At 43.4% G+C, this 27,038-nt stretch overlaps 1 protein-coding gene across 1 annotated transcript in view; it reads left to right on the forward strand.

The window, feature by feature from the left end:
* The first annotated feature begins 533 nt into the window (after positions 1-533).
* The window catches only part of LOC148669906 (uncharacterized), a 45,694-nt gene continuing 19,189 nt past the window's right edge, over positions 534-27,038 (forward strand). Inside the window, exon 1 of the mRNA XM_088631008.1 lies at positions 534-585. Coding sequence (XP_088487134.1) covers positions 534-585 — 52 coding nt within the window. The remainder of the gene's footprint in view (positions 586-27,038) is intronic.

Genomic DNA, 27,038 nt, shown 5'->3' on the forward strand with positions numbered 1-27,038 from the left:
TTGTCACACTTTTTAAAACATTTTAGCTGAGTCTCCTCATGTGCGTGTATATCTTCTGGTGTTGTGTGGTTGTTAACGAATAAAGCTAATGGTTGTTTGTTAATCGCGTCTCCACTCGTCCTTTGTTTTGAAAAGAACCTGTAAATGCTACATTGGTGTCAGAAGCGGGCAGAATGGACAACTCGTGGCAGACACTACCCAATTCTATTAAGCGCCGGCTGACGCTGAAAGAAACAAAACCCATCGGCAGCGCACATAGGGAGCCTGAGCAACTCCTGGGTGCGACAGGTGGCCACAGCCCTTACCATGGTTATTCAATAGTGGTCCCACCAGTAGAATTGGGGCGACTGGCTGCTACTCCTGGTCAGCGGGCACCCCAGATAGAGGATACTCTCCCTGCCGGAGCCGATCAGCGATTCCCACACCCATCGGCGCGGGTGCGAACAGGTCGCTACAATGGGGAAGCGCCTTGGGAAATCTACGAGGCGCAGTTCCAGGTCGTGGCCCGGACGAAGGGCTGGAACCGGGCTGAGATGGAAGGAGTGGCCTGCCAGGTCCCGGAGGATGTCCCGGAGGAGGACAGAGGTGAATACACGGCGCTGGCGGCGGCTCTCCAGCTGCGTTTCGGTGTAGAGGAGGCGCCAGACTTGATGCGGGAGAGGCTGGCCCTGCGGCGGCGGCAACCAGGAGAGCGACTGGGCCCGGTTGCCGCTGATGTCGCGTTCCTCGCCCGCCGAGGATACCCAACTTTCCCCCGGGAAGTGCAGCGAGAGATGGCTCTCCAGGCTTTTCTCAAGGCCCTCTCACCCGAGGAGCTGCGGCGCCACGTGCAGCTGGCCGCGCCAACATCGCTGGAGCAGGCCTTGGCCCTTGCTACACGGGGTGAGGCCGTGTTCGGGGTGACTGGAAGTGCCAGCAGACGCAGTGCGCCCTGCTGGCTGACCGAGACGGCGACGGAGGAATCCAGCAAGGGGGAAGAGCCAGCCCGGGCAGCAACCCCTGCGGAACAGCCCCGCACGCTGATTTGCAACCGCTGCGGGAAGAGAGGACACCGAGCCTGGTTCTGCCAGGCACCCGAACCTCTCACTCCTCGATCGGCGTAGGGAAACGGGAATGGGGCGACTCAGCTTGGGGAAGGCCGCCCCTCGAACACCTCAACCCCCGCTCCAGAGAGCGCTGTTAAGACCGGCGCCCCTCACGCCACCGTGGGGCGAGTCGGCTGTAGCCGGGGCCTGTACCTCCACTGCAAAATCGAGGACCAACCCTGCCTGGCCCTACTCGACACCGGTTCATCGGTAACCCTACTCCGGCCGGGCATCCTCCCCAACACCGAGGGCACCAACCCCCCAGGATGGGAGGCCTCCAGCCTGCGGCTAAGGACTGTGATGGGACAGCTCGCCGCAGTGCGGGGGAAACAGGTGCTTGCCTTCCGTCTGGGTGCAGCGACGGTGCGCCTTCCCTGCTACCTCGCACCCATCCAGGAGGACTGCATTCTGGGGCTGGACGTACTGCAGCGAGTGGGGCGCGCCGTTGAGGATCTCTGCCAGTGGAGCTGCGAGGGCCTCGATCAGGACCAGCGGCAGCGGCTCCAGGCGCTACTCGCCCAGAACGAGGATCTCTTTGCGGCGATAGATGAGGACTGCACCCGCACTGCCCTGGTCCAACACGAGATCAACACCGGCGACGCTCGGCCCATCCGCATCCCACCGGGACGCATGGTTCACGCCAAGTGGACCGCCGGCGAGGAAAAGATCCGGGAGATGGCCGCAGCGGGGGTGATTGAGCCCTCCGCGAGCCCGTGGTCGGCGCCAGCTATACTGGTAAAAAAAAAAGACGGCTCGTGGAGTATTCTGCGTCAACTACCGCAAGCTGAATGAGGTCACCCAGAAAGATTCCTACCCCCTGCCGAGGATAGATGACGCCCTAGACTACATCACCGGGTCGACCTGGTTCAGCTCCCTGGACCTCCGCTGCGGCTACTGGCAGGTACCGCTTGCTCCCGATGCTCGCCCGAAGACGGCCTTTTCTATCGGCCAGGGCCTCTGGCAGTTTACTGTCATGCCTTTTGGCCTGTGTAATGCCCCGGCGACGTTCGAGAGGCTGATGGAGAGGGTGCTGGCATCTGTCCCGCGGAACCAGTGTGTGCTGTATCTGGACGATCTGCTGGTTCATGCCCGGGGCTTCGACCAGGCCTTGACGAACCTCCAGGTGGTGCTGGCCTGCATCCGCCGTGCTGGCCTGAGGCTCAACCCCCGCAAGTGCGAGCTCCTGCGGCGGGAGGTGAGCTTCCTGGGACATGTTGTTGGACCGCGAGGGATGGCTACGGACCCAGGTAAGGTCGCCGCAGTGAGGGACTGGCTGACTCCACACACCGTCACGGAGCTCCGCAGCTTTCTGGGGTTGGCCTCGTACTACCAGAGGTTCGTCCGGGACTTTGCCAGCATCGCTGCCCCGCTGCACCGCCTCACCGACAATTGCCGCCGTTTCGGCTGGGACTCGGGCGGTGAGACTGCCTTCGGCCGGTTGCGTGAAGCTCTGGTGGGGGCCCCCGTGCTGGCCTACACCGACCCGCGGTTGCCGTATGTTCTCGACACCGACGCGAGTGACTCGGGTTTGGGTGCGGTTTGGGTGCGGTGTTGGCGCAGGAGGGGCCGGATGGGGAGTGCGTAGTGGCCTACTAAAGTCGGGGTTTGACTAGGCCGTCGCGAGCTGCTGGCGGTGATGGCGGCGGTCCACCACTTCAGGCCGTACCTGTTCGGGACCCGGTTCCGGCTGAGGATCGACCATGCGTCCCTCACCTGGCTGCTCCACTTTAAGGAGCCGGAGGGGCAGATGGCGCGATGGATAGAGATCCTGCAGGAGTACGACTTCACTGTCGTGCACTGTGAAGGGTCTTGCCATCTCAATGCCGACGCTCTCTCGCGGCGCCCCTGCGAGGCCGCGGAACGCCACCACTGCACCCGGCGGGAGCAGCGTGAGGAGGCTGGCCGCACCGTGGCGGGGGTGAGCACCGCGGCCACGGCCCGGGAGGGGCCGCTGGGGGTGGGCCTGCCAGACTTGGCACAGCGTCAGGCAGCTGATCCTGATGTGGGGCCGGTGCTCCGCTGGAGGGCAGCTGGAGTGCGGCCTACGCGAGAGGAGCTCGCCCCGCACCCGAAGTCTGTCAAGGCCCTCTGCGCCCTGTGGGAGGCCTTGGAGGTAAAGGACGGGGTGCTGCGCCGGGGGTGGCGGGTACCCTCCAGTGGCGAGATACGGTGGCAGCTGGTGGTGCCTCGGTCACTCCGCAGGGCGGTGCTCCGAGCGGTGCACGGCCAGCCGGGCGTGGGGCACTTCGGCGGTAAAAAAACCCTGCAGCGTCTCCGAGGCCATTTTTATTGGGGTCTTTCCCACCGGGATGTGGAGCGGTACTGCCGAACGTGTGCGGTGTGCGTGGCGCAGAAGGGTCCCCCTGAGCACTCTCGGGCCCCCCTCCAACAACACCAGGTGGGGGCTCCTATGGAGCGGGTGGGGGCGGACGTTTTGGGCCCGTTTCCACACACCGAGGCCGGGAACCTCTACGTCTTGGTGGCCATGGATTATTTTACGAAGTGGCCGGAGGCCTACGCCCCCCCGGACCAGAGTGCCCCCACGGTGGCCGATCCACTGCTGGAGGGGATGTTTGCCAGGCTGGGGGTGCCGGAGGAGTTACACAGTGACCAGGGGCGTAACTTCGAGTCCCAGGTCTTCGCCAGAGTGTGCCAGCGCCTGGGGATCACTAAGACGTGGACCACACCGCTGCATCCCCAGAGCGACGGGTTGGTGGAGCGGTTTAATCGGACGCTCACCACCCAGCTGGCCACCCTGGTGTCCCGGCACCAACGGGACTGGGACTGCCACCTCCCCCTTGCGCTCTGGGCGTACAGGACCGCGGTCCAGGAATCCACCGGGTGCACCCCAGCCTCGCTCATGCTGGGCCGGGAAATAAGAACCCCGGTGGACCTGGTCTTCGGCCCGCCGCCCGAAAATGGGTTGGCACTGCCGGCTGGACTGGACTACGAGTGGGACCTGTGGCAGCGGATGCAGCGGGTGCACAGCTTTGCACGGACCCACCTGACACAGGCGGGGGTCCGGCAGAAGCGGTACTACCACCTGCGCTGCAGGGGACCTGCCTTCCAGCCCGGGGACTCAGTTTGGGTGTACAACACGCGCCGCCGCAAAGGCCTCAGCCCTAAGCTGGCGCTGTCGGAGGAGGAGCCGTGTGGGGAGGCTCTAGAGGAGCAGCTGGGGCTGGAGCTGGCCGATAGTGGGGCGTCTGTGGGTCGCCAGCCGTCACCGTGGCGCAGCGGCCGCTCACGCAGGGTTCCGCAGCAGTTGGCCGAATACGAGTACAGCCTGAGGGGGGTGTTCGACGTCGGCGAGACGCCAGATGCCAGATGCTTCAGGTGGGGGCAGTGTAACATCCTCGCTTGGTGGTGAGGAGGAAGCGCCCCTAGGCGCTCGTAGTACCGCTGGGCATGCTGGGAGTGGTAGCCGGGGAGAGTCTGAGGGTCAGCACGATGACCAGCGGCTGACCCTACCTGTGTAAATAATGTCCTAGTAATTCTAGTGGCCTGTGTAGTCCTGTAAAAGTATAGTGTGTTGTTAGGTAATTACCACCCTAAATATGTGTACGTGTTCCGTCAGTCTCCTCATGTGTGTGTAGATCCTGTGTTTGGTTTTTGTGTGGTTGTTAAATAAAGCTAGTGCTTGGTTGGTTAACCGCGTCTCCACTGTTCTTTAGTTCTGAAAAGAACCTGCAAACGCTACACAATGTATTGTGAAGCATAAAAGCCAGCTGCATCAATCTCTATTACGCGTCATTTATGAAGGCGTTTCAAATAGCAGCCAGTGCAGTATTAACGCTTTTGGAGCATGTATTACATTGTAAATAGTCTTATTTAAATAAGTTTAAATTCGCACACTGTTATTTAGACAGCGCCAACACAGTCTGAACTCCTACAACCTGTCCCCGCTGAGTAGATCTTAAAGCAGCTGCAGCCAGAGTAGCCGTAATGGCAACAGTGTTTGGAGTTCGGCTTATTTCTTCTGCAGAACCACCGGTATTGGAATATACTGTTCCGCAAAAGAAGCGCTTTCGGTTTCTGATCGTTTTAATTAAGCGCTGCTCTAAACTTTACATTTGCTCGTACTAGTTTCCTCCATGAAAAAAATACGTTTCCCTCATTACTTGATTTCACTTTTTTCTTATAAATAAATAAAACATTTAATTCAATACAATAACCACAGGCAGGAAGGCTCGTTGTCTAAGGCGTTGCGGTCAGTTAGCAGTTTCTCCTGGAGACATTTGTTCAAATCCCACTTCTGATGAAAAGCTTTTCTCGTTAGAGTAGAAACGATAGAAGCCTTAAGTGGGAAAAAAATCACAACATCTCGCATTTCACGTGTTTAATGTTAATTGTCTCAGTGGTTGCCTGGGTGAATGATGGATCTTCTCTCTTGCAGGGTGACGGCAAACTTCTTCAGAGAGGGAGTCTCCAACGTACGGCTTTTCTTTGTCAAGAGCCGAGACAACAGAAACAGACTTCAAACTCACATGAATTAATTCTTGAGCGTTTATGACCCTCTTTAAAAAGCCGAGAGCAGGCGAAAACGTCATTGGAAATGAGGAAATGCCTGCTGACAGTAAACAGAGCTCACGTTCAGCTGCGAATAAGTGCTCTTCGTTAGTACAGTGCTGAGTACCTACGCTTGTTGCACGGGAGACCGGGGTACTTTTCTGTGACAGGGCGCTGGTTTAATTTTTTAAAAACCTGACTCCACTTAAAAGTGTTTACTGTGTACTAACTTTCGAAGTACTTAGTGCGGTAGAATATGGAGATCATCTCTAGCTCTGAGCTCAACTGCAACAAGAAGTCGTGCTGAACAAAGTCAGAGCCCAGCTGAACATGTGCTCAGTGTGGTGCTCAGGACACGTGAGCATTGTTGTGGTTCTAATTAGCGCTAACTGCAGGGGCTCTGAATCAGAACGTTTCAATTTATCTGTTCAGTAAATTAAAATGCAGAACACGTTAAAATCGGATTATGACTATATAACCGAATGTCCCTCACAGTTTAAAAGATACCAGTAAGGACACACAATTACTAATGCGATACTTATTGGAAATAGTCCCAAAACAAGCACATATCGCAGCTGGTAGACCCCTGTAATAATTTTGCAGTGACAGAACACTTTGAAGATTTGCAATCTATTTAAATATGAATTTTCTAAATTTCAGTTCTCTTTACTCCCTGGCATAACTGAACTCTCACCTTCACATACTAAAGGCATTACATGCATTAGCTGTGATAATGCTTCTAAGAAACACAGAATGACATTTAGTTTTGTTCCTCATTTCCCCCAAGAAAAAAAGAGTCAATTTCCACCTGGAATGATTGATGCCCCATCAAACATGTTTTAATATCCCCAGAAGTTTATACAATAGAATCCTGGTTTGTGGCTTAAATTCAAGGTAAAAAAGACTAAGGAAAGGAGTTGGAAACAATGTCGATCTGGGATTTTACTCATCCGGAATATTTCACTACATTGGGCAGTATGTGCCAGAGAGCAGCTCCTGATATCCCTTCGATAGCTCAGTTGGTAGAGTGGGGAACTGTAATAAAAACACTTTGGAATCCTTAGGTTGTTGGTTCAACTCTGGCTTGAAGGAAGGTGCTTCTTGTGTATTTTAATCAAAGAGTTAAAATAGTGAATCTGTTTAATTCAGTCGTTGATCAAAAGCTCAATAAACGACGAAGCAGAGGCTCCTGTTCCGAATTCAGCTCCTGTCTGATTGTCTTGTTTTGGCCAAGATCTGATCTATGAATTAAAGGACTACTCTGTCTGCTTTGTAATTCAAAAATACATTTTGTAATGCAAATGTCAAGTTTTTTGTAGATATAAAGGTGTTCTCTGTTTTCAAAGGATAGCTACTTAATTGGCTTTATGATTTGGTATTGATTTTGTATGGTTGTATTATTAACTTTGTGCTTTCTGTGTTTTTATCGTATTGTGGACTTATTTTTTAAACAAATGCTTACAAAGGCAGACACGGCACACATCTGTTTATACCAGCGGTGAATTGTACATTTTTATTAAGTACAATCTACTGTGCATTTTTGGGAGTATAACAGGTTCGATATAAAGTGGCAAAAATCTAAAAGGGGAAAATACCCCAGACTGCGTGTAAAGCCCTTGTTGTGGCTGTTGTTTTATTTTTAGATAAAAATGGCGTAGTGTGCACGAAATGTTATAGAAACACAATCTAATATTTTAATAACTGTTATTTTAATAATTTGATAAGTATGAGGCCCCAGATCCAAATCTTCGGTTCTGATTTTTTAAACATGATATCTTCCCTTCCTCTCGATGTGAGCAATTGTTTTTTTTTCACGTTGTGATCTAAAGAGCCTCAGATGCACAGTCTAACAGTAACCAAACCAGAATGGATTCTGCTGGGAGCCGGACTGAGCTCATTCTCACTCCCTGTGTTGAAAACAGAATTATCTCTTCCCCGAACATCGTCTACAGATCACTTGTGTTCTTTTAACCTTCTCGCAGCTACAGGCGAGACTTAAGCTGGAGATGTGAAGGCACCCGTTGGTGCATCTTCTCCAAATTTCACTTCTCTTTTTTTTTAAAGTAGATATAGCCCTGAAAAAAGCATTAGCTTTATCAATTTTTACATTAATCGATTTTGAAACAAATATTATATTTTTATTGCAATTTACATAATAATAATAATAATAATAATAATAATAATAATAATAATAATAATAATAATAATTATTATTATTATTATTATCATCACTTACACTTATATAGCGCTTTTCTGGACACTCCACTCAAAGCGCTTTACAGGTAATGGGGAATCCCACTACCGCCACCAATGTGCAGCCCCACCTTGATGATGCAACGGCAGCCATACTGTGCAAAAATGCTCACCACACATCAACAATCAGTGGGGAGGAGAGCAGAGTAATGAAGCCAGTTAATAGATGGGGATTATTAGGAGGCCATGACTGATAAGAGCCATTGGAAAATTGGGCCAGGATGCTGGGGTTACACCCCTACTCTTTCAAGAGACGACCTGGGATTTTTAAAGGCCAGAGAGAGTCAGGACCTCAGTTTTACTTCTCAGCCGACGGGCGGCACCTGTTTACAGTTTCGTGTCCCTGTCATTATACTGGGGCATTAGGACCCACATGGACCACAGGGTGAGTGCCCAGCGACAGAAACCAGATGGTACTGTGTGTCGGGCTCGGCTGCAAGCAGGACAATGATGGCACAGGGACAAAGTAGAAAAAATCAATACGGTTCTGTAAAAGACCTGTATCAGCTGTTGGTTCGCAGTCTGGACTCTAAATCCATCGATCTGATTTCAAATCTCTCTAACACCTGAGCTGTGGCTTCTTTTGAGTAGTTATTCAGGAGAACATTATGTTAATAGATGAAACGTTTAATATATTCAGGTGAATAGCTACTTCAGCATGCATATCTGCAAAGAAACAAGTAATATTGTAGGTTTAATCCATGCTGAAAAGAGAAGAGAGAAAACAAACCTGAAGAAGTTTTCATAGCTGAAACATTGTGTTTTCTCTCTTCTCTTTTCAGCATGGAATAAACCTATTACTTGTTCCTTTAATATATTGTTCTGTTGAATTCAAAATGTTTTACTACTACAAGAGAGGATTATAGTATGGAGGATGAGACAAATTTATGATTTCTTGGATGAAAATGGTTTTACTTTGCATTCAAAATGAATCAAAACTTTTGCGTGACACACAAACCCTTTGTCTTTTTTAAAGATATCATATTTTTAAACATTTTAAAAAGTTTTTTTTTTACTTAGAAATTTTGGATGGGGGTGATGCATTACTAGTAGTGGCACTGAGGTCACTATGGTGCTGTTGAGCACCATAAGGTTAGGGCCAGTGGTGTAATGTATAATGCATCTGACTTTGGATCAGAAGATTGTAGGTTTGACTCCTGTCTGACTCATGTTGCTTTTAAACCAGTAGTAGATTTTCTTTATGTAAATTAACTGCAGCTGAAAGCTATAGAAAACACGTTGGGTAAATTGCAATGAACTGTCGAACTGTTTTGCACGAAGCTGCAGACTACTTAACACGGTACTGTCTGAAGATCAGCTCCTGCTCTGAGCTCAATAGCAATGCAAAACTGTGTGTAACAAAGCTGGCGAGCAGCTGAACTTGTGCTAAATAGTCTGTTCGGTGATGAGGGTTCAGTACTGGCGTTGTTCTAATTAGCACGAACTGCACAGGCTGAATCAGACAATTTCAAATAGTCTGATCAGTGTAGGACAAGTTAATGAAGAATTATTACTTTGTCTGTCTCTTGTTTGTATATAAATGAATGTCTCTGACAACTTAATGTTAGTTTTTAATTTAGTTTTAGTTTTACGATGTAGGTCAGGCGTTGACATATGCACAAACACACGAAATGCTTGGCATGAAGGGGGGGTACTGTCACGCCCTCTGCAGCCAGAGGGCGCTCCTTCTCTGTTCCTGTTCCTAGTTTCCAACCTGCTGTCCTTCCTGTCCCTCTCTTTCCCTTGGGCTATATATTTCCGGGTCTTGTACTCTGTCGTTGCTCAGCATTGACGTTCGGATGTCCTGAGACCCGCCTAGCACCAGGGCGCCCCACGTCCGCTCCCTGAGGGCATAAGTTTCTATACGGCATTCCTGAACTCTTTGCACTAATGAGCCCGGGCCTTTTTCCCGTCTCGCCGCTACGCATATGGGTCTTTTTCCGCTCTCCTACTCCCCATGGTTAGTCCCTTTGGACGTCTGTGACAGGTGCCCCTTTGGAATAGTTTTCAGAAAATGTGAGAAAAGGAAAGTTATGTACAGTAAGCTCTCACACACAGCTCTCAAACACAGCATTAGAGATTGGAATCTGATTGTAAAAAAAAAAACTGCCCGTCTCCCTGCCATTTAACGTTGCTGTTGTTTTTATTTTACATATTGTTAGCATTTTAATGAATTGTTAAAAGATTTATACACAAATCGCTAAATACGAAACGTAAAAACCCATCTGTAAGCAATTGACCATTCATATTCCTGAATTTTAAATCCCTGTGTTTATCTGTGTCCAAGTGCCTGGTGCAGCTATTTTGAAAGCATACCTCAAGGAGGACTTTACACGCAGTCTGGGGTATTTTCTCCTTTTACATTTTTGCGATTTTATATCGAACCTCATATACTCCCAAAAGTGCACAGTAGCTTGTACTGTGTGCCCTGTTTGCCTTTGTAAGCATTTGTTTAAAAAATAAGTTCACAATATGATAAAAACAGAGAAAGCACAAACTTAATAATATAACGATTCAAAATCAAAACCAAATCATAAAGAAAAAGAGTCAATTTCTGCCTGCACTGATATCCCTTCAAATGTTTTATAAGAACTATTGACGTTTATAGAGTAGAAGCCTGGTCCATTTTTTCTACTAAACGAGACTATGGGAGTGAGTATTTTGATGTCGAACTGGGATTTAAATAAAGAGGAACACTACACTACATTGGGCTACGCGTGTGACAAAACGTTTATTTTAGACTTCTCGATAGCTCAGTTGCTAGCTCTTAAAACTGTAGAAAAAGCAGCGAGTATGTCTTATGTCCCTGGTCTGAATCCAGTTTGAAGGATGGTGTTTTCTTGTTCCTTAATCAAAAAGTGAATTGCGAATTTGTCTTTCACTTTGACGTTCACCCGAAAGCTCAGTATACAAAGAAGTAGAGGCTCCTGTTCTGAATAATCCTTACGTCTGATTGTTTTGCTTAGACCTTTAAAATGTACACTGTGGACTATTTGCTCTTCCTAACACAATTAGAAAGCCGCCGGCAAACCTATCGATCGGGAGTTTAGTTCAGTGATAGCGCGCACTTAAGACGCTCCGTTTTCTATCGCCGGCATCTCTGTATTCTTTTTAAACGCGATATTTTTTATTCTTCGTGTGTGAATTTCAGGGAGACTCATAAACCCTTTCTCTGTTTTTAAGATACATTATTTTAAACCAGACATAATGAAAGACGTAGTAATTAGACACACGTACAAAACACATGAATCTGAGAAACTTTTGACCGGGGCGATGTATTACTAGTAGCGGCTCTGAACTCAATGTGGTGCTGTATAGGAATGCAATGCAAACGCCAATGGCACAATGGATAACGTGTCTGATTACGGATCAGAAGACTTTAGATTTCACTTTAGGTGACAATAAGTTTTTGTTTCTTTAACGTAACCTAACTTTTGCCTGTAAAGTTCACATTATTTTCTGTAGCCGCAAATCCCCAATATTTCTGCTGTCTCCCGAGAAACACAAGCGTGGAGTCAAATCATATTAAATAACACAACACATCTATTAATTTAACACCCAGATGTAACAGAACACATGTAAGACTTACACACAGCTTTTAATATGCTATAGTGAATTTGCAGGTATCCTGGGGAGGGAAGAGAACTGATATTAAGGAAATACATATTTAAAGGGGATGTAAGTCTTAAATGTGTTTTGTCACATCTGGGTGTTAACTGAATAATTTTCTAGCATTATTTATTGTGTTTTGACTCTATACTTGTTTTTCTCAGGAGACAGCAGAAATATTGATGTTTACATTTATATTCACATTCCCGGTGATATTGACTTAGGTACTCAACTATTTACTTGTAGTTTGACTCGTGTCAAAAGTTGAAAATCTCTGCAAACATCAAGATGGCTAAGGACGTGCAAAGAAACTCAATCACATTTAGAGAAGGTAATGTTTAGATCGGATTAATTCGAAGTGTGTCTCTGGGTGCATTTGATCTACGAACATTGTATTTAACTGAAGCACACCCTGATTGAGTGTGCCATAGAAACTGACACATGTCGTATTTTTCTACATTCACAGATTTTTGGCTAAAGTAAAAAAAAATCGTTGTCATTTTCTTGCCAGCTGGCAGTAATTCTTTTGCACTGATAACAAAGATGAGCATTTTATCTTTCGCAATGTGTGGATTTCTTGAAAAACAAGTTGTGCCAAAAACTAAATAAACACCTCCATTAAACTTAATGCAGAAGCATGTTGTCTATAACAATAAACGATGCAAGGAGACAGGAAGAAAGGCACCGCTGGGATTTAAACCCAGTGTCACGTCCTCTGCAGCCAGGGGGCGCTCCTTCTCTGTCCTGTCCCTAGTTTCCGGTCTGCTGTCCTTCCTGTCCCTCTCTTTCCCTTGGGCTATATATTTCCGGGTCTTGCACTCTGTCCTGGCTCAGCATTGACGTTCGGATGTCCTGAGACCCGCCTAGCACCAGGGCGCCCCATGTCCGCTCCCTGAGGGCATAGGTTTCTATACGGCATTCCTGAACTCTTTGCACTATGAGCCCGGGCCTTTTTCCCGTCTCGCCGCTACACATATGGGTCTTTTTCCGCTCTCCTGCTCCCCACGGTTTGTCCCTTTGGACGTCCGTGACAGAATGCTGAGCCACCTACTGACCCCGCGAGCGGCGTTTTTTTTTTTTGTCTTGCCGCAGTTTCTTTTTTCTTGTTCTCTGTGCTGTTTTTTTTTTTCAGTTCCTCTATTCTAATCACTGGATATAACTCCGATCTTCCGTGCCTGTGAGCGGGTCCTGTACCTGGCTTTCCTCGGGTAGATCACTCCGATATCAGTGATTGAATGTTGAGCTGGCTTGCCTATTCTTATTACTGGATATCACTCCGAGCTTCTGTGTCTGGAGCGGGTTCTCGTGCCTGGCTCTTCCTGGTCTGGCTCTCTCCGATACCAGTGATAGAATGGTAAGCTTTCTGCCGTTCCTCCATGTCTTTCGCTGGATATCACTCCGGGCATCTGTGTCTGTGAGCGGGCTTCGGTCTGGCTTTCCTCAGGTTGTCCACTCCGATATCAGCGTTAGTATGTGAACGTGCCCATTTGCCGTTCCTCCATTCTTTTGCTGGATATCACTCCGGGCATCTGTGTCTGTGAGCGGACTTCGGTCTGGCTTTCCTCAGGTTGTCCACTCCGATATCAGCGTTAGAATGTGAACGTGCCATTTGCCCAGTCTGCGGTATTTTTCCCCGGGGTTTTTGTGTTTTTTTTTCTTGTTTTTTGCCTTTTGTTTTGATTTTTTTCTTCCTGGTTTCCCCTCCTTTTTGGTCCCCCCTGCTCTCTGTGTCTCGGAACCTTGGTTCCTACCTGTTTTTGGTTCCTATTTTTTTTTGTGGTTCGTCTCCCTGGTCTTTCCCAGGTTTTTGTCTGTTGTGTTTGTGCTTGTGTACTTTTTTGTTTTTAGTCTCCGGAGCTCTTCTCTACCCCCCCTTCCTCCACCCAATAAAGGTTTATACCCCGGAGGAAGGGGTAGCTCTCAGCCGTGGATTCCCGGAGGTTTCCTTTCAGTTAAATGAGGTTTTTCCTCCCCCCAGTGCTGTGCAGCTTATTTATTTGTATGGGCGTCGGGAGCCGCCCATGAAGGGGGGGGTACTGTCACGTCCTCTGCAGCCAGGGGGTGCTCCTTCTCTGTCCTGTCCCTAGTTTCCGGTCTGCTGTCCTTCCTGTCCCTCTCTTTCCCTTGGGCTATATATTTCCGGGTCTTGCACTCTGTCCTGGCTCAGCATTGACGTTCGGATGTCCTGAGACCCGCCTAGCACCAGGGCGCCCCACGTCCGCTCCCTGAGGGCATAGGTTTCTATACGGCATTCCTGAACTCTTTGCACTATGAGCCCGGGCCTTTTTCCCGTCTCGCCGCTACACATATGGGTCTTTTTCCGCTCTCCTGCTCCCCACGGTTTGTCCCTTTGGACGTCCGTGACACCCAGGATCTCCTGTTAACTAAAGAGACGCTTTAACCATCTAAGCCACAACGCCAGGAGAATTGTCCTCTTTTACTGCCACTTGGACACACCGCTCTGAGACACCTGCGTTCAGTAAGCCCTGAGTCTGCTGGCTGAGCAAAGCTGCCTCCTTTACACGGAACAGGAGCCCTGACTGTAAGAGAAACGAAGAGAAATGGCTTTTATTGGGCACTTTTCATGTCCAATGCTCTTCACATCTCCCAAGGACGACAGAGTTCATTTACGACACTTTTCCTTTCTTTCTTCTTTCTGTACTCTTTGATGAAACAAAACGAGAAATCATGTAAGGGAAAATGTCTTTTTTTCATGGAGAAAACATGCACCAGGAAATGTTGTGTTTAGAAGAAGTGAGTTAACATGAAAATTGACCTTATTTACCAGAGCAAATGCTCACCTAGCAAGATCTGCTTTACTACTAGAGAGAAGTAGAGTGAAAGACATAAATATTTCACTCCGCTGTGGAACAAAGCGCTTTTTTCTTGGAATTCTAAATCAATTAGAAATTCAGAGCGACAAATAAAGGCTTTGTCTGCTTAAAAGTGATGATTTTTTAAAACTGATAAAAATGTAAAAAACACGTTTCTCACTTAGAAATTTAAGATGGGGGTGGGGTATTACTAGTAGCGGCACTGAACTCACCATGGTGCAATTAATTTACGTGACGGGCTAGTGGTTTAATAGATAACACGTCTGATTTCGGTTTATAAGATTGTCGATTCGACTTCTACCGGGGTCAATAAGAAGATTGTCCCTGGGTGGGTTTGAACCACCAACCTTTCAATTAACAGCAGAACGCGCTCGCCGATTGCGCCACAGAGACTGATGAGAGAGGCTTTTTTCCATTCGCACCTTTCTGGTCAAAAAATAAACATTGCTTGCATTTTCTTGCCAGTCGGCAATATTCCTACTGCTCTGATAGCCAAGAATTACATTTCATTTTTCACAAGCTGTATGATTTTCTTGAAAAACAAGTTGTTGCAGAAAGGAACTGCATTCATGCTTTAAACTAAATCAAGCCCTATGCGGTTGTCCAAGATGTAAGTTTCTGCACAAAAAGACAGGAAGAAAGGCACAGCTGGGATGTGGAGCCAGGATCTCCAGTTAACGAGACAGGAACTTAAACCGACTCAGCTACGGTGCCGTCAGAATTCTCCTCTTTTATAGCTGCTTGGACATACCGCTCTGAGCCATCTGCGTTCACGAAGCCCTGAGTCTGCCGGCTGAGCAAGCTGCCTCCTTTACACGGAACAGGAGCCCTGACCGTAGGAGAAATGAAGAGAAATGGCTTTTATTGGGCACTTTTCATGTCCAATGCTCTTGACATCTCCCAAGGGGGACAGAGTTCATTAACGATACTTTTCCTTTCTTTCTTCTTTCTGTACACTTTGATGAAACAAAACGAGAAATCATGTAAGGGAAAATGTCTTTTTTCATGGAGAAAACATGCAGGAAATGTTGTGTTTAGAAGAAGTGAGTTAACATGAAACGTGACCTAATTTACCGGAGCAAATGCTCACCAAGCAAGATCTGCTTTACTACTAGAGAGAAGTAGAGTGAAAGACGTGATCATTTCACGCCGCTGTGGAACGAAACGCTTTTGTCTTGGAATTCTAAATCAATTAGAAATTCAAAGCGACAAATAAAGGCTTTGTCTGCTTAAAAGTGATGATTTTTTAAAACAAAAAAAAATGTAGAAAACACGTTTCTCACTTAGAAATTTAAGATGGGGGTGGGGTATTACTAGTAGCGACACTGAACTCACCATGGTGCAATTAATTTACTTGACGGACTAGTGGTTTAATGGGTAACGCGTCTGATTTCGGTTTATAAGATTGTCGATTCGACTTCTACCGGGGTTGTGTGATTCAAATCAGGCTCCTCAGAAATAGATGTCTGTTATGTAAATGAACCCCACCTGAAAGCAAACGTTGGGTCTGGGTTCCTTTCTTTCCTGCATGAAATAGCAAATCGTTACAAAAAAAAAACACCAACTAATGTCCAATAGTCCAATAGTTAGTCATTTAAGTAAACATGAATATACTGTAAGGTCTTGGTACATGGGAGTGGATTTCAACCACAATTAAAAGAAGGGCAAATTATAATTACAGGCTTCAGACACTTTTTCATACAAAAGTGACCAAACACTCCCTAACTTTCAGGTTTGCTTGAACCTGTAACAGAAAAGCGGTTTGAAACTTCCATTCTCTGATGTCACTGTCTCTAAAGTCGGACGTGATGTTTCGCGGATGTGCAGTGTGCCTTTTCTCTTGTCGTGTTCAAGATGAAATGCTGCATAAGCCCCTGACTGGGTGTTCTGTACTTTTCTGTTATTTCGTTCGGATTACCTAGGTGGTGTACAGCTAAAACCCGACTACATGGTGTAAATTCCGGGTTCAGCACCAGCAGCACTTGCAAACACATCAGCTGACCTCGACGTGATTTGAACACGCAACCTTCTGATCTGGAGTCAGCTACTACTACGCACTACTGTTGTGCCTCGAGGTCACTTGCGACAAGTGCTTTTAATTCCCCAAAGAGAATAACAGTAATGCTAGAATAACAGTAGTATTAAAACTACTACTATTACTGTTAATTCTCTAACAGTAACACTATAATTATAATTAATTTTAACATGAATATGAACATTAAAACTAAAACTATCAGTAGCGCTATCATCATTAATACTCACATGAACACTAGCATTAAAACAATCAGTTGTACTCTCATTAATATTCATATGAATACACTAGTATTAGTATTTGTTGCTACCCATGACGTCACATCGCTCTTTGTGACGAACGCGATACACCTAGACGCACACAGTGACATGGCGCCTGTCCCCGTGGTTACCATACTTATGATTTATAAACACGGGAAAAAATACATGTAAACTGTTACTTACATACATTTATCAACTTGGAATATGTATTTTTAGCTCTAGGATACAGTTACCTAAATAATAATAAGAATAATCATTGTTTAATTTCGGTTTGAACATTTTTTACACTAAACGCACTACGATAATTGATCGATACAGTCCTTATTGACTGTTTTCTAGATATTTAAAACAGGATCAAAAACAGAAAAAGAATTAGTACTCACCAATCGGTGAAGTTAATAATTTATTCTACGGTTTTTCAATTGAATTAATTGGTTTTCGATAGATACGTGATCAATAACTCCATGCATGCCCTCGCTCTCTGATCCAGGCGCTCAGGCTGGTGTCTGTGACATCACAGCGCTCTTACTAACAGAGCAGAGCGCGTCTCCGCTGGAGGAGACTCCTGTCCGGAGCCTGGGGGGCTTTTCTTGCAGATATAACATCCCCCCCAAAAAAGAACAGACAGGGCTGTGAAAAGAAGCGAATCATAACAGTTGTAAAAGGAGAGCGACAAACCAAGGAATGAAATTCATAAAACAGGGAAAAAAATAGTTTACTTCGCAGATTAATGTGTTACAAGGCGTACCCGTGTGGAGCAGTAGAGAACAAGCACAAGTCCCTGTAATAAGTGCTTTTAAATGTTTTAAACGAATCATCAGAGTATAGAAGCCAGGAGGATCAGGAACCTGATCCTGGAGGTTAAAATGTGTATCCTGGTTTTATTTCCAGCCTGCTCTCAGTTCCATAGGTAGTCTGATTATTTAAATTAACTGTATAACTGTTACAATAATTCATCTAATTGTAAATTTATAAGACTGTGAGACACCTGTAAGAGACATATGAGAGCTGGTGATTCCCTGGGCTGGTGTGGAATCACACACAGACAGGTCTTCTTCTGTGTGATCTGAGTCCCACTGCTGAGAGCTACAGACTGGTCAACTGGTCACTACTGTAGACAAGGCCATCGGCCCATCGGCTACTAATAATCAATATACAGTGTACTGACCAGAGTGTCACTACTTGTGTTTATAACATAAAAAGATAATTCCACACTCACGTGTGTTATAAAACATTTAAACATTAAAACAAGTGTCTGTGAGGAAGGAGAAAATGGGGAGATGTGACCTGAGTCCAGGCTGTTCTGTCTGATATTATTCATGTAACAGCACTGATTGTCTGAATGTCCTCTGGTTCTGGATTGACGGATAAAAAGAAGTATTGAGCTTCTGTCCGATTGTCTCTGAGCTGTGAATCTGACTGAGAAGAGAATAATGATTTTTTTATTCTGCCTCTGATAATTTTTCTCTTTGCCAAGTGGTGTTACATCCCCTTCAGAAACTCTGCACAGACTGTCAGAGTGAGAGAAAAGTAGAGAGATGGACAAATAAGAGCACACGCGGCGAGAGATACATACGTCTTGATTTACTTTGAACCAAGTGTTCATTTCCTTTGTGGAACAAGTTGTTTCTGAACTTCAAGAAATTCATACAACTTCTGAAAGATAAAATATAAGTCTTGCTAATCAGGACAGAAGAAATACCGCAAATAAATGTCAGTGATTTTTCTCCTTTTAACGAAAAGTGGAGAAACACAACGGCAGTGCATCTCCGTCAGCTTGATTTAGCTTAATACAAGTATTCACTTCCTTTTCTGTGGATTACAGACTGCGAAAGATGAAATAAAGTTATTGGTTTTTCATGGTTAGTGCAGAAGAAATACTGCTGGCTGGCAGGAAAATGTCAGTATTTTATAATTCTTTAACTATAAATGTGTTAATGGCAAAAAGCAACAGGAGTGTGTCTCAGTGTAGCTATTAAATGAAGGGCTGGTGGTTCAAACCCACTAAGGGACGAGCTTCAGACTGTTCCGCTGTAACCATAATCTCTGCTAAAACTTGATTGGATTTCTTCGCAAGCCCTCTTGAAATTTGCAGGAAATATGTATTTTACTCGTGTGGAACTACAAGTAAACAATTAAGTACCTGTCAATGTCCAAGTAAACCATTTTCACGTGTGGAATTTTATCTTCAACTGGCTGTCAGGAGAATTCATTTATACACCCGTTGTATCCTTAGCAAAAATATTTTAAAATTAGAACACAGATTTGTTGGAGAACTTGACAATCCTTGACAATCATTATTAAATGAGCATTATACAAATGTGCGTTGATATTTTGTATATGTACCTTAATTGTAATAAACTTAAACATAATTGCTATGGATGTTCATTTGAAGGATTTGAGGAAACTATCAAGGATCTCAGAACAACCAAAGATACATTTGGGCATCTGCTATTGGTAAAGATTAAAGAGTACTGTAAGTGTGAAGCTTGCACACACACGAGAGAAAAATCAGTTTTAATGTACTTCATTAAACTGATGGTGTGCTTATCAATCGTGCATAAAATGTACATAGCAAAGGATGGTTTCAATCAGTCGATCTTTGGGTTATGGGCCCAGCACAGTTCTGCTGCACCACTCTGCTAACAGATGTCTTAGTGTGATTCAACACAACTACTCTATCTTTGCTTTCTAAAAGTGTGCCCAAGATGGAAAAGTCTAAACGGTAAACGCAGACGTCACTTTGAGCATTTGGTCTTTTATAGTACAAATCATCACACGCTGCCTTACATGGGCGTGTCTTCAAGATCGTTGTGAACCAAACCTTCTGCCAAACTGAATCTTTCGTCGTTAATTCCCAAATCTTCAATGAGAATCAGTGAAACGAAAACCAAGCCCATGTACACAGTTGCGTCCCAGCAAAAATGATGTAAGCATTTGAGAAATAACGAGAGTAGTCTGAACATCTCCAGCCTGTCAACTGCTCTACAAAGAGATCGCTCCCTCTACACCCACTTTATAACGCTGAAAATGATTCAGAAAGCACAGCAAAGTTCTAAAACCAGCGAATGCATCTGCATACATAAAATGTCAATTTTTCAAAAGTAAAATCTTCAGCTTTGAAAGATTGTCATCTATATATTTTCGTTTTTCTCTTTTTACATAACACGCTTTCGAAAAACAAACTGTCTTGTAATGAAGGCTGCATTAGAAAATGTGTATCTAGCTTTGTTAAATTAAAATCGGCACATCCCAGTGGACAAAAGATGTAGAATATACGACTATTAAACGCATACTTTAGACGTATAAATGTGCTCCCTAACTGGTCTAGAATGAAATTCTAATATACATATATCGTTATATGTCAATTAGACATCTATGATTATATGTTTATTATACATAAATGGTTGGAGTTCTATTATACGGATAAATTTAGAGGACTAATATACATATATAGTTAAAAGTCTATTATACATCAAATAAATATTTTATAGGTGTAGAAACTAGTAAATAAAGCCAATGATTTGTTTTAGAAATTGATTCTTAAAATATACAATTATTCACACCTGAAAAATATGTAGTTCAAATTATACATTATATACAATATTGTAATCAACAAATGGCTACTCATCATAAAAACACAACTAGTAATCTTCAGTTACAAATTCTAGTAACATGGCAATATATATAGTAATGCCAAACAAACTAATTACATGATCACGCTTATATTTAACTCAAAACCACATTTCGATTCAAATATAAATTTTAACATTTACAACTTCTATATTTCCACGAAAATATAATTAATGTAGCACAAACGCTACTTTCTAAATAAGACAGAATGAAACAGTTTGTTTTGAGTTTCATGGTGATCCTACTCTCGATACTAATGACATGTTTAATATGATCCCTCGAGAAACAAAAAGGAGTACATTTCCGCCTGGAATGATTGATGCCCAATCAAACATTTTGTAATATCCCCGGAAGTTTATACAGTAGAATCCTGGTTTGTGGCTTAAATTCAAGGTAAAGAAGACTAAGGAAACGAGTTGGAAACTTGATGTCGAACTGGGATTTAAATCACCCGGAACATTTCACTACACTGGGCAGTATGTGCCAGGGAGCATTGTGTGACATGCCTTCGATAACTCAGTTGGTAGAGTGGAGGCCTGTAGTGGAGTCAGTAGGGAATCCTTAGGTCACTGGTTCGATTCTGGCTCGAAGGACGGTGCTTTTTGTGTACTTTAATCAAAGAGTTAAAATAGCGAATCTTATTCACTCAGACATTGATCAAAAGCTCAATAAACGACGAAGCAGAGGCTCCTGTTCCAAAGTCAGCCCACGTCTGATTGTCTTGTTTTGGCCAATATCTGATCTTTGAATTAAGGGAATACTCTGTTTGCTTTGTAATTAAAAAAAACATACAGTACAAATGTCAATTTCATTTTGGTTTCAAGATCGCAATTTAGTGTGAAACATAAAAGCCAGCTGGATAAGCTTTATTAATTTTCCTCACGGGATCAATAAAGTATAAATCTCTTATACGTCATTTACAATGGCCTTTCAACTAATAGCCCGTGCAGGGATCAAACCCTAGCTGTTTGAGTTGCGTAAGGCTCTGTAACGCGCAGATGAGAAACTAACCTCTGCTTCTTCATTATATACACAGTGAGCTATATATGCGAGCTTACTGCCTCCTACGGCCTCTGTATTTGTTAGCGGTACAAGACCGGCCGTGGAGAAATGAAGTGAGGAGGGTGTGTACATTATAAGGCTCATAGCGTCCCTGGAAGGGCTCAAACCACCACCCTTTTGGTTAACAACTGAGCCACAAAGACGCATGTACAGTTTAACAATTCTCGGTCTCAGTGAAAGTGATACACTCCGTAAAATTTCCAGAGATTCATTTATTTTAAAAGAAAAATCACCAACAGCGGCCGAGATCTACTGGAGTTTTTTCATTCTATGCTGCGATTTCTGAAGGGTACCCTGTTAAAATACGAGTTTTGACGAGAAGGGATGGACATATAAGGTCAAAAGGCTTGGGGAATTGAACTTTAAGGTGAAGACTGCGGGTTCAGTAGCAGCAGAACCTGATCAGTATCAGTTGACTCCGATATACTTTGAAAATGAACTTGGGGATTTAGAGTCAGACGTGCTACCGTTGCACCATGGGGTACTTAATTTAAAAAAATAGAAAAAACAATCAGTGTTTCTGGATCTGTAATTGAGAACAACACCTGCACAAGAGCTGCGCAAGAAGAATAAAATGTGGTCTGGGAAGAAGAGACTCTCTCCGGAAGAGCTGCGCTCTTCACAGGAGATTTTTTTTTTTGTGAAGCTAATTTGTCTCCTTTGGGGAATTCAAAAGCACGGACAGCCGTGATTTCATGGCGCAACGGTAGCGCGTCTGACTCCAGATCAGAAGGCTGCATGTTCAAATCACGTCGAGATTAGCTGTTACTTTTTCAGGTTCTGCTGGTCCTGAACACGGAATTCACACCATGCAGTTGAGTTCTATCTGTACACCACATAGATAATCTAAACAAAATAGAGCAGTACAGGACACGCAGTGTGGAGCTCACAGAGGCTTACAGTCTCCAGCATTGGAGTGAAGAGGAAAAAAAGAACTTGTTTTTTTTTAAGAGAAAAAGCACAGTTCACATCTGCTTAACATCACGTCCAACTTTAGAGACAGCTACATCAGATAATGGAATCCCGGAAGTTTCAGATAACTTTTTTTAATACAGGTTCAAGCAAACCTGAAAGTTAATGAGTTTCCGGACACTTTTGTTTTATTAAAAAGTGTCTGAAGCCTGAAAATGTCATTTGAAAAAAAAAACCCGCTATTGGACATTAGCAGGTGCTTTTTGTAACGATTTGCTATTTCATGCTGGAAAACAAAGGAAACAGACCCAACGTTTGCTTTCAGGTGCGGTTCATTACATAATATACATCTATTACTGAGGAGCTTGAATAACATTTACACGAGCCAGGTAGAAGTCGAACCTACAATCTTATGATCCGAAATCAGACGCGTTGTTTATTAAACCGCTGGCATTTCACATACCCTGAATTTCCCCATAGCGTGCTCAGCGCCGCTACTAGTAATGCACCGCTCCGTCTAAAATTTCAAAGTGAGAAACATGTGTTTTCTGATTTTTTATGAGTTTTAAAATATAATCTCTTTAAATCAGACAAGGGGTTTATGTTTCGCACTGAAATTCCGATTGACTGAGAATTCAAAGAAAGACTGTTTTCTTTCACAACACCGTATAATTATCACATCCACCAGACTCTCCAACCTCTCCAGACCTTGCTGGTTGAGCAATTGCTCCGATAAATTAGGTCACGTATCATGTTAAATCATTTCTTCTCAACACAACATTTCCTGGTGCACGTTTTCTCTATGAAAAAAAAAGACATTTTTCCCTTGCACGATTTCTCGTTTTTTTATCAAAGCTACAGAAATAAAAAAGAAGAAGAAATAGTGTCGCAAAAGAACTCCGTCGCCCTTGGGAGATGTCAAACGCATTGGACATGAAAATGCCAGATAAAAGCCAGTTCTCTTCGTTTCTCAGTGTCGGGGCTGCTATGTAAAAGAGGCAATTTGCTCTGAGCGCAGGTTCAGCGCTTACTGAACGCAAATGTCTCAGAGCGGTGTGTCCGAGCGGCTGTAAAAGGGGCTGGTCGTCCTGTCACCGTAGCCTAGTTGGTTAAAGGGCTTCTCTATTAAACAAAAGAACAGGGATTCAAATCCCAGCCGTGTCTTTCTTCCTATCTTGTAGTACAGAACGTATCATTTCGGGCAATCACAAAGGGCTTGATTTCGTTAAATGCATGTGTTCATTTCCTTTCTGGAAAACTTGTTTTTGATTAAATTCACACAGCTTGCGAAAAATGAAATTCAATTCTTGGTTATCAGTGCAGAAGAAATATTACCGTCTGGCAAAATAAACGGGAAGAGATTTTTTTTTTTTAACCGAAAACTTGTGATTCGAGAAATGAACCTACCGGTCAGTCTCTGTGGCGCAATCGGTTAGCGCGTTCGGCTGTTAACCGAAAGGTTTCCTTTGCAATGTAAACGCTGTCTTCAGTCGATTGGATTTCTTAGCGAGACCATAACCATTTTAATATTTACAGGAAATGCGAGTGTTTAACACGTGTCAGTGTCACCGGGAAATGTCCAATAATGTCCAACATTGTAACTCCCCAGAAAACCATATTCACTCAAAAAAAATTATCGTCGAATCTTCATTTATACTCCAGTTGAATCCTCTGCTGAAATATTTTAAAAATACAATGCAGGTTTGTTTGAGAACTTGACAAGCATTGTTACAATAGCACTGTGCAGTTGGATTTTGATATTTTGACATATTTACCTTAATTTTAAACATAAATACTATACAGTCTATTGTAATTTTAAAATATGTTAGCTGAGGATGCAAAGGGGTGAAAGGGAAAGGTCAGAAGGTATAGTAAAAACAAGGTTAGGATTGGTGGTAGGGGTGTTGATGGTTTTTCTCTGTAGAGGATGATTGAGTTTTTTATCCTTCTCTGAAGTGAGAAATTGGAAGAGTTGGGAGTTGAGGGATCTGATGAGGTTAGTTATAAAAGGAAGTTGATGTGGAGCTGTTAGCCGTAAAACTTCCTAACATCTTTGATGTTGTCATCAAAGATAAACTGCAGTAAGCAAAGATAAAAAGAAAATTATCTTTTCTTACTGCTCTGTCTTGCTCACACCTGAAGAAGGCTCTAGGGCCAACATGTTATGTTTCCTTTCTTCTCTTTTCAGCATGGAATAATCCTTTAATTTTTCCTTTGCAGCCTACGCATGCTGACACAGCTACTCACCTGATATATAACATTCCTATAATCGCAACTATGAATGTCCACTGTGGGTATTTTTTCCATTATTATTTATTTTGGCATTGAAGCATATTTTATGTAATACCGAAGTGTCATTATCACTGAAAAACATAATTGTTTTCATTTAGAAAGAATTAAAAAAATATAAATCACTATGAATTACATTTAACCTGTTCTGATCTAGGTTTTCTATATACTTTAACATGCCATGTTCAGAATGTCACAACACAGAAATGCAACAGTGAAGTTTTGTAATTACAAATGTTCGTGATGAGTGATTTTGTCTCTCTTACCTTAGTGTCGGAATACTAAGATGTTCTGGTAACGAGGAAGGAGGGAATAAGTAATTCAGCAGAAGGGGTGCTATTTTGTTGACTATAAATCCTCACATGCCATGTTCAGAGGGTCATATTAAAAAATGGTACAGTAAATTTTCTTATACTTCATGATTTTCATAATTTGTTACATTGTGTCTCACACCTTTGTGTCAGAATTCTGAGATGTTTTTTTCTAAACAGGGGCCATCGCAATACAACAGAAAGAGCAATTAGCTTTTCCCTATGAATTCTCTCATGCCATATTCAGAGGGTCATATTTTAAAAATGGTACAGCAACATTTCCTGAAGTTCAGGATTTTGAGAGTCTGTTACATTGTGTCTCACACCTCAGTGGCAGAATTGTGAGACAATTTTATAATCAGGAGGGAGGGTCATAGCAATAAGCAGAAAGTGTCATCACCCTTTGCTCATCCTCCGTTAACCATATATTCTCATATGCCATGTTCTAAATGTCCCATTGTAAACTGCTATAATAACATTTCTTGCAAAATGCAAGATTTTGAGACTTCACGTTTTGCCTTTGTCTTATTTACTTGTTGTCTAACATGCCAGTTTGTGTTATTGTGAGTTTTGAAAATTGGTTTTCGATTTTCTGAAATGTGTTTCATACAAAAATGCAATTTGGATAATCATTACTTACATATTCCCCTTTACTGAGGATATATACAGTAATCAACTCGGATTAGTATTTTTAAAAATGACTATAGAGAGCCATCTACAGGCGAAAGGCGTCATAACATCACAGCAACAGCACTTAAGGTGGAACGAAAAACGCGAATAAGAAGCTGGCGAATAAGCAGCCAACTTCAGCCTCGTTAATGCAGCAGGATTGGGTGAGGCAGAAAAATATTTCTTCCTCTGAATCCTAACATTTTTGTTGGTGTTCTAGGACTTCTCGCCTCAGATTAAGCTGCCAATACATCACTTATTTCTACTCCATCAATATCAGCAGTGTTATCAGTACTGAGCCCTAAGTGTAGGTCCTGTCATCATATAAAAACTTGAACGTATCGACTGCATTCACCTGAAAAAATCTGATAAAATTGAAAAATACATCGGAAACAAATTTGCACTGTTTTTTTTTCAGATCCAGAAGAGAATCATCATGAGACTCAAAACAGACCTGTTTTTAATTCTTTCCAGGAGGAAAGATTATTCAGATGCAAACATGGGTCCAAAATCAATGTACTCACCTATCGCTGTTGCTTCTTCAAATCCTTCAACTGAACGTCAATATTGAGGGATGATTTCATACAAATTTTGGTTTTCTTTTAAAGCAAATTTTATTAAAATATGAGCCTCTATTATAGTTGTCTTGGATGTTTCGCAAGGTATAATAGACCCCCTTGTGCCCTCTGCTAAAATATTATAAAATACAACAATCTTTATATATATATATTTATATAATATTTTAACTAAGGGTGCAACGAGAGTATAAATGAATTCTCCCGCCAACCATTTGAAGGTCAAAGTCCGTGACTGAATACGATTCCCTTGAATGTTGGCCATGACTGGTCATTCCCAGTGATAATGACTAATGTACTCACTTGTTTACTTGTTGTAGTTCGTCACACAAAAAAACTGCATTTCCTGCAAATATCAAGTGGGTTAAGTTTTTACTAAGAAATCCAATTAAGTAGAATAATGAGAAATGGGCTCGAACCACTAACCTTTCAATTAACAGCTCCCAGAGACTCACGTGCATCCCTTTTCTCCATTTGCAAGCTTTTTGTAAAAAAAAATACTTTATTCTTGCCGGCCTGTGATATTTGTTTTGCACTGATAAGCAAGATCTGTGTTTCATCTTTCGCAAGCTTTCTTTTTTTTGTCAAATATTTTCAAGCATATTTTTGCTGTTGAAAATAAGTGGTTTGTGGTTTTGAGTGTTGTGTTCCTCTTTCCTTAGTGTCACCCAAAGTGTTACATTGTGCTTTGGCAATTCTTCAGGCTATAGTGTTAAGAGGAGCTCAGTTGAATTAGTATGCATAGATAAAGTATTTATTTTCCTTTTAATCCTTTAAAGCATATTACATTGTCAATACATTGTATCTTTATTCTTACTAATTGTCATCATTTTTTTTTTCTGGCTTGATCTCGTAATCAGATATTTCAGAATCTTCCTTAAAAACTAGTAAAAGAAGTGGGACAGATTCATGCACATTAAAAAATATGAAAGGGTAGCAGGACACAGTAACCACCAAACATCTCGTAGATTATGAATGTGCCTAAAATATTTCAGTACTTTAGAG

This window comes from Lepisosteus platostomus, chromosome 5, assembly GCF_059453375.1.
Source record: "Lepisosteus platostomus isolate fLepPlt1 chromosome 5, fLepPlt1.hap1, whole genome shotgun sequence".
NCBI lineage: Eukaryota > Metazoa > Chordata > Actinopteri > Semionotiformes > Lepisosteidae > Lepisosteus > Lepisosteus platostomus.